At 37.4% G+C, this 8,834-nt stretch overlaps 1 protein-coding gene across 1 annotated transcript; it reads right to left on the bottom strand.

Moving 5' to 3' along the window:
* Positions 1-811: 811 nt before the first annotated feature.
* Positions 812-8,412, bottom strand: LOC112519530 (AB hydrolase superfamily protein YfhM-like). Its single transcript, XM_025127717.1, has 4 exons — positions 8,088-8,412; positions 6,394-6,561; positions 4,672-4,907; positions 812-1,362 (listed from the first exon to the last, which is right to left on the bottom strand). The coding sequence occupies exons 1-4, from the start codon at positions 8,373-8,375 to the stop codon at positions 1,101-1,103; spliced, it is 954 nt and encodes a 317-aa protein (XP_024983485.1). The 5' UTR covers positions 8,376-8,412; the 3' UTR covers positions 812-1,100.
* Positions 8,413-8,834: the final 422 nt, after the last annotated feature.

Genomic DNA, 8,834 nt, shown 5'->3' with positions numbered 1-8,834 from the left:
TTTTTTATATTTAAAATGAGATGTTTATCCTGTATTTGATGAAATAGGATATGAATGAAATCGGATAGGGATGAACGGTTTTAGGGATGACTTTAACAGGTTGTACCATTAGCAATAGATGTTGTCTTTAAGAGTTTTAAGAGTTTAAGAGTTTTTAAGAGTTTTAGTCAAATGCTTTATAATATAGTATAGATAACAAAACGTATTTATAATAAAACATATTTATAATAAAACATATTAAAAATAACATATTTCAAAGATATTAATAACATATTATAAATTTATTAATTACCAAAAAAAAAAAAAAAAAAATTTTCAAAGGACCGGCCGTAACCGGTTATGGGTCCGGAACCGGGACCGGCCGGCTTAACCGGTTATGGGAAAGCTTGACCGGTTATAGAGTTTTTCATCAGGACCGGGACCGGTTATGGGCGGTTTTTGTCGCGATTAGGACCGGCCGTAACCGGTTAAGGCCCGGCCCGGGACCGATTTTTGGCCATCTCTAATACCGATAAATAATAAACCAACTTGGCGGGATGGTAAAACTTCATCAAACAGTTGTACAATTCATACAGTAAAACTTAGCCTGCTTAATTCCCTAATGTTATTACTTTTCTACATGCTATCGAGTAAGGTTAATAAGATGACTTAATGAAATCGATCTAAAAATATACTTACCCACATCTCCTGCATTCATGAGTTATCGTTCCAAAAGCTTCGTTCCTGTCGAGTGAAGATCGTGCAATTATACAACGATGAACAAGTGATTTCCGTTTATTGCATAATAATAATCAAGATTGTAAGAAATATATATTTCCCAAACTACCCCTCAAATACCTTTTAAATTTAGAAAATAGATCAAAATTAGAATTACAAATCACATTAGAGCTGCTCAAATTGTAACCATCACGTCGATCTAAATTCCAACGAACATAATTGAGTTGCAGTGGTTGTATAATAACTCACTCCTATATATACACATATATATATTACACAAAGATCGCACCTCTTGCATTTGCCTAAGAAATACATTGACCCCTAAGAGGCAAACACATTTATTTGGAGTTCTTTTTGGTCTCATTTCCGACTGCGGATGTCAGCTAAACTGGCACCCGATGTTTGTTGCGATCAAGGAAAGTGACGATGAGTTGATTCACGTGGTCGGGGAATTGCTCGTGAACAAAATGAGAACCATGAGGCACGTATATTGTCTCTAGGTTCGGCACATACTTCTTCATCCCATCACTCCTTACGTATTCATCCATTATTTTCATCACATAATCTTCTTCACCCATGATCAACAGTGTTGGAGCTTCCATTTTAGGATCGTGTTCCACCGGTCCAACGTCCAGATACGTTGCCCTGCAACAATTATAGTGAAGATGAAAACAAACTCGACAAATATATATCTAATTCGAAAGTAGGGTTTTAGGTTTAGGTTTAGGTTTGGGGGTGGGGGTGGGGGTGGGGGTGGGATTTATGCATACTTGTCCCTTACCCAAGGGCAGATGATGCAATCGTTTTATAGTTCCGTCGTAGTGGAAAAAATTTAAGGAAAATAGGTGACGGGAGGGGACGAACCCACGACCATCCTTTGCAAATGCAAGCATTCAACCAATTATTGCAAATGCAAGCATTCAACCAATTATAATTTGCAAGTATAAGAATAGACTACGATAAGCCAAATCTTCATGTAAACTTGCTTGACTTATAACGGGAAAATGGTGGGTTCTACGAAACCATGTGTTATGGCTCGAATCCATAATCAATCCTATTTCTGATAAGGATTGTGGACAACTAAAACCGATTTTCCCATTATTTTCATATCCATAATAGTGTGAAAAGAAGGCCCGGCCCAAGTTGTTCAAGAATAGTGTCGTCGAGTTTCTCGACCCTTTGCCTTAGGATTAGTCAATTCTATTTCTCGATGACAGCAGACAAAGTTGTTAAAGACTCAAAGCACACTTAGGCGCAAAGAGGTCCTTGGGCGTAGGTATATCTCATTAAAAAAAAAGTAAATATATGTACATACATAGTTATATACGACTTAAATATGTAGCAAGTACTCCAATGCAACCAGCAAGCAGTACTTCGATAGAGGCAAAAGGGAGAAGGATTTAAAGCGTGAGCCATGAGGGAGAAGTTTCAAGGTCTGGATATCTAGGTAGCGTTTGGTATATGCAAAAATGATTAGACAAAACTGAACAGGACAAGAGGGTAGGACAAGACAAGACAGGACTGGACTAGACAAAACAAGTGTTTGTCTCGTGCTTGGTACGACTAGGACTCGACAGGACATAACTAGATAAGTTGCCCCCCAAAGTTATTTTATAATTTTATATATCATATAATAGTTATAATTAACACAAATAAAGTAAATAATTTAATTTATAAACATTTTTACACAATTTTCATATACATAAATATAAAATAGTACCAAATTTGAATGAAAATTTTTATATAATTGATGGTATTTTGATAAAACTCGATTCATACAAAGAAGAAATTATGTTTTACTCAGTCTGGAAGATCCTTATCAATTGGTGAAAGCATGAATAAAGATTGTTGCAACAACAATGGTTATGGAGATAGATGCATTGGTAATTAGTGAACAATAGTGGTTGTGGAGGACGTGAAGATGGTGGATAGTGGTGGTGGTGGCGGTCGATAATGGTGGAAGAGGTAGTTGCGGCCTCTATGGTGGAGGTAGGTGTGTGGAGGTGGTGGTGGCAGTAGGTGGCCCGGTGGTGGTGGTGGTAAGTGGCCGATGGTGGTTGTGAAGGTGGTGATAGACGGTGGTAGTTGATAGTCGATGGTGGTGGTGGAGGTGGTGGAGGAGGGGGAGGTCGCTGACGGTGGCTACCGGTGGTAGCGGCGGTCGCAACTAGCGGTCATGACCACTAAAACAAATACTATGTTAAGGTTATATATCAAATGAGGGTTAGTTAGTAATATTTTAGTTTCTGTCTTATTTTTGTCTCATCTTGTTCCACCTATTTTGGTGGAACAAGAAGAAGTCTTTTTTGTCCCATGCTGCCCCACCTTGTTGCAATTATTGTCCCTGTCCCATGTCGCACAAAACGTGGGACAGTAAGTTTTTGTCTTGTCCCATGTTGCGCCAAACGTGAGACAGTGAGTTTTGTCCCGTCCTGTCCCACCCCATGTACCAAATGCAACCTTATAGAGAAAGAAAGTCTAGGAGATAAGATGATATAACTTATTTAATATTAGGGTTTGACTTGGTATTTAGTAACTCTTTATAAGGCGTGCCTAGGCCCACAAGGCACGTCAGCCAAGGCGCATGGCCTTAGTAAGCCTCGTGAATACGTCTAACCTCGACTTTGAAAAAGCCCCAAGACCTTGAGCCTTATGAGCCGCAGGCGCGATTTTAACAACTATGGCAGTTGGGTAGGGATATAACTCACGGTAGAGTGTCACCTTGACGTGGTGGAACTCATCAGTTCGAACCTGATTATCCCTAAACCCAATGTGAGTTTTTATATTTTGATTTGCTAGGCCACCGTGATCAAATGAGAATGGATAAGAAGCTCGTGGGATTGATGTGAGGGGCAAGGATGGCTATATTTATGGGAGCGAAGACCGAGATAATATGAAGTGCATGGATTTGTGAATTTCTTTTATAGTTTCACCTTTATGATGAAATGATGCCACCATGTGAAAAAAAAAAATAGATCCACCTCTGCACCTACCCAACCCCACGATGATGCCATGAAATGAAAACATCTTAACAAATTACAGGAACCATGTGTTTTAACGACAAAGTTGAATCCTTTTGTTAAGACAAAACTATCAATTGAGAGAGGGCTTATCATTAAATTAAATAATTCTGTTCCAAGACCAAGAATGGCAATCTGACGCGACGCAACCAGATAAACCCAGTATATCTCACTCAAAGGTAAGGCATGGAAAGTGAAGTCAAAAGGATTGTCTTTCCAACTTAAAAAGAGATGCATCCTCCATGCCATAAAGGCATAAACATAGAAGCAATTTCATTTCTTAAATATCCCACAAAATTGCAACATTTTTTTTCCAGAGAGTTTGTTGAATTTACCAATAAGCCCTTTATCAACATTTGAGATAAATGAATGATGTTGACTTAGGGGCCGTTTACCAAACACTTACCCCGGTAAGTGCTTACCAAGTCATGTTACCTCATCGGATGAATATGGTAAGAACCAAAAATCTTACCTGGTAAGAGCGAGACAAGGACCAGAATCTTACCCGGTAAGTGAGGGTGACGACTTTTACCACGGTAAGTGTTTATCAGGTAAATTGTTGCATAGGATGTCGTTTTGGTGGACTAAAATCTTATCCGGTATGTAAATAATAGTGTTAAATTTTACCCGTAAGCACTTACCGGGTAAGTGTTTGGTAAACGGCTCCTTAAGCGCATAAAAACATTGCAATTTTCATTGCATGTCAAAAAGTATATCAAAATTTCAGTAAATTTTGTTATAACATTTAATCTTCATAACATATACTATGAAGAGAAAAAGAAAGTTGATGTTAATTCTTTTTATAAATTCCACATCAATTATCAGTCTCAACTCTCAAGTGTAATAGTTTTGAGCTTAAAGTCAAACCATACCTATTTCTTTGTCTAACATGCAAAATTAAGTGACCAAGATGGATTAGCTATTAGAAACTTACCTATAGGGAACTTGGAGTGCGGTTCGAAATCCAGATCTCTCATACAAAGCCCCGTAAGTCGCAAGATCCTCCTCCGTGAACCAAGAGGGTAGAGGACTTGTCGGTTTGACCAAATCCATTATCTCCTGGTTTTCATCAGCTATCGGTATTTCACTTTTAGAAAACAAGATGTAGATGTTTCTCACCACAGTTTTAACATCGAGGCGGCCGAAATCAGCTTCAGCTCTTCCAGGTTCCTAACAGAATTTGCAATAATAAATTCAAGAAAACTGGGTTAGGATAACCTAGATGTAAACCAAACCAATATGTCCCACATGGCCAAAGGGCCATTGCCCTAGCAGTATCCGGGTTACTTTGGCCTTTGGAGCAATATCCAGGTTACTGGTATAACCCAACCTCTCATGAGGACAGGGGTTCAAAGCTCACCAAAGGTGAGGAGGGTGTATGAGTTCATTTGCCACCTAGAGGTGGGGTCCGCGAGGAGGGTGGGAGATGGCCTCTATCCCAAGGAATAGAGTGGTTGTTTCCTTGAAGACTCTCGGCTTATGAAAAGTATGCGAAATAATTTTGACCAGGCTGCAACGATACGCAGTTGACCCCCACTCGTATGATTTTTTGGGTATTTCGAAAAAAGATCATGAACATTTGTAACTAGTTCAAAGGAGGGGTGTAGGTGCCACAAACCAGCTCATCAAAAATCTGAGCAAGCCAGGGACGAACCCAGGTGGTCTTTGTTCCTCCGTCGTGGTGTAAAAAATTATAGGGTTATGAAAAGCGCCACCTTATCAATTTGTTGGGTTCCACCTTATATATTTGAAACCACAATGAGGACACAAGTTTGCCTTGGTAGAATTGATTTGCAAGGCTTTTCTTCCAGCCCATACCCGAGTTAGAATGTTGTTAGTGTCATTTTCTTAGCTTTTAGCTTTTAGTTTCAGATTTATTATGTTCCCGAAAAGCAATGAACTAACCAACAAACCAAATAATAATTAGGAAAAGATATCCCTATATTTGTTTCTTATAGTCAAATGGTGCCACCACTTGAAAAAATTTGTACGTCCGTCACTGCGGTCTGCCTAAATTAGCCGATTCTAGCAAGCTTATATGAACCACATATAATAAATTATACCTTTTAACTAGCTGTAATTTTTCTGGAGAAGGTTACTTTCTACTTTTATCGACTTTTTTTAGTTTAATTTTACCAAAGTTTGCACTTACACAAGTTTATACAAGCCCAAAATTTTGAGCCTATAATAGCCAAGCCATCTTTGTGCTGGTTTTTCCGAGCTTTATGAGCCATGAACTTAGCCAGGCAAGTGGAGCTTTGAAAGAACAAGTTGCTCACATCTCAAACCCCCTAGTATTAATCTGACAAATTGCTTGCAAATGCATCGTACTTTGGTCTTATTCCTATTAAATGCAGTGTATTTTCAGAACTTCATTTTGGTACATTGGATATCTGATATCTCAAGCATTTAGACAATCGCACGTTGCACGAAATAAGAATCATAGTACGCTGCATTTTCATGCAATCCTAAATGTAAACCAAGTACCTAAATGTTTGAGATGTCACACATATACTAACTAAAATAAAGGTTCTGAATACGTTATGCGAAATAAGATTAGATCACGCTGCATTTTCGTGCAATTTGCCCTTTAATACATAGATAGTGCCCATAGTTTCAGACACGTTAATATAGAGGATAGATCGATGCTATTTACCTGCCATCTTCGGACATAGAAGCCTTCAGGGAGAGCAAAAGAACGCTTGTAAGCTCCTGGAGGCACAAATATCATGCCAAGTGATATAAGTCCAGCTACTTTCTCTGGATGGAGAAGGACGAATGAGAAAGCAACCATTGCTCCAAAATCTTTAGCAACCACAAATACCTAGTAACGTTCAAACAATTACAATTAACATAGTTTAGTATCAGGCAGATTCTTCGAAAGATTTAGCATAAGTTTCAAGTTCCTTGCTGTCCTTTTGAAACAATGAACAGAAGCCCAACTTTGTAATCAACATTACAATCAATTTTGCAAAAGTTCATCAAGAACTCAGTGGGAGTTGCAGATCCAGCTATTCAACTTTTTTCCAGTAATTAGTTGACTCGAGATTGATCATATAAGAGGATCAAGGCAGCCATATCAAGGGCTGTAAACAAACCGAATGAACATGAGCGGAGGCTTGTTCGTGTCCGTTCGTTTAACTTTACCGTACAAACAAATGAACATGAATAATAAACGAACGAATTTTTTGTGTTCATGTTCGTTCATTAAGAAAATGTGCTTGTTCTTGTTCGTTTATGTTTGTTCGTTAAGGACCAAACACAAATAAACAAAAAACAGCCACGATTACTAATCATTTCATTCTTCAAAATAACATAACAAAATGAAAAACCGGGTAAATTTAGGAGAGATAAAAAAGGAATTCTAAAAATTTAATTTAATTAATGATTTTACATATTAATGTCAATAATATTAAATTTCTATATATAAAGAAACATAAGTGAACATAAACGAACATAAGTGAACTTAAACAAACATAAATGAACGAACTAAATAAATGAACGTTCACAAACGCAAATGGACCAACAAGACCATTGTTCATGTTCGTTTAACTAAGCAAATAAAAACATGTCTTCATCCGTCGAACGATTCGCTGAGTTTCATTTACATCCCTAGCTAGGGGTGTTCATCGGTTGAAATCCAATGAATTTAGGTGGATCCGATCCGATCCAATCATCCATTGGATGTTGGATATCCGATACGATCCGATTAAAATTGGACATGTCGATTCCATCCATTGAATGTTACTGTTGGTTATCCATTGGATCGGATTGGATTCCTCCAATCTTCTAATCTAATACTCAACCAGTTAATCCACCATTTTGACCAATTTTTCATATATTTTTTAAGTTATTAAAAAACAATTATATAAATATTAACTAAAAAACAATATCATAAATGTTAATAATTATATATATTTATTATTGAATATTAGTTGGATGGTCATTGGATCGGAGTGGTTTGGTTTTATTGGAAGTTGGACCATTATCCAAGAACCGACAGAGGCAGTTTGGATGTCCAAATTTGGATCCTATCCGATCCAATAACAATTGATATCCGATTAGGTCGGTCACTTCTAATTTATGCACACCTCTAGCCCTAGTCACATGAAATTATATATAACATACTAACAGACATTTCTTATCCAGACCCTAAAACATAATCATATCAATTTAGGATCGAAAAATGGAATTCATCTCTGATTTCGAGCACCAAATGCATCACTTGTCGATCAATTCTATAAATTTCTGGTTTTCTTCTGAGTCTATGTTAATCTAACATTAGAACCGATGATTTTTTTGCATATCTCTAGAAACAGGAAGATCACAACCGAAATGAGGATAAAATACCTTAGAGATGCCGAGAGAATCAAGGATAGAGACAATATCGTTGACAAAATCAGCAAAGGAGGCCTTCTCCGGTTCTGCAGGCGAATCGGACAGTCCGTATCCCCTGAAATCGGGTGCAATGGCCCTGAAACCGGCGTTTGCGACTGCAATCATCTGGTAGCGCCAAGTGTACCATATCTCCGGGAAGCCGTGAAGAAAAATCACCGCCGGCGATGACTCCGAGCCGACCTCAGCTACGTGGAGCTTTAACCCGTCGACTTGTACGGACTTGTGTAAAACTTTATCCATTTTTAAAGAGTAGATGTTCGATCGTTATTGTTTATATTTATAGGGAGAAATTACAAATCTGGTCCCTGTGATTATATAAAAATTATGAATGAGGTCCCTTAAACGAAATAATTACATTTATGGTAATCATAGTTTCACTTTTGTTATGAATTAAGTTCCTTACCCTAACTTTGTTAAGTCAAGGGTGTTTTGGTCATTTGATATTTTTTTCCCATTTTCAAGAAAAACTGAAATATATATATATATATATATATATATATATATATATATATTTACTAGTTGTATACCCGCGCAATGCGGCGGGAGCAATGAATTTTAACGATTTTGAAATTCTACTGGTTTTATAAGATAAGATTTAACGATAATATATGTTACACTTGGTCTTTACATATTAATACAAGTTGAATAAATAAGAGTTATGGTTCCAATTACAGACTATCGATGAAAAAAATTGTATGA

Source organism: Cynara cardunculus (assembly GCF_001531365.2).
Source record: "Cynara cardunculus var. scolymus isolate 2C chromosome LG 10, CcrdV1, whole genome shotgun sequence".
Classification (NCBI taxonomy): domain Eukaryota; kingdom Viridiplantae; phylum Streptophyta; class Magnoliopsida; order Asterales; family Asteraceae; genus Cynara; species Cynara cardunculus.
The sequence above is the reverse complement of the archived record's forward strand: the minus strand, read 5'-3'. Positions and strand labels throughout refer to the sequence as shown.

What these genes read in the sequence shown, in the direction of transcription:
- LOC112519530 (XM_025127717.1), bottom strand. Translation starts at nt 8,375, where the DNA reads ATGGATAAAGTTTTACACAAGTCCGTACAAGTCGACGGGTTAAAGCTC. An exon ending in TCTATGTCCGAAGATGGCAG is followed by an intron (nt 4,908 to 6,393) that starts GTAAATAGCATC and finishes AAATTCTGTTAG; the next exon opens with GAACCTGGAAGAGCTGAAGC. An exon ending in GCACTCCAAGTTCCCTATAG is followed by an intron (nt 1,363 to 4,671) that starts GTAAGTTTCTAA and finishes TAATTGTTGCAG; the next exon opens with GGCAACGTATCTGGACGTTG.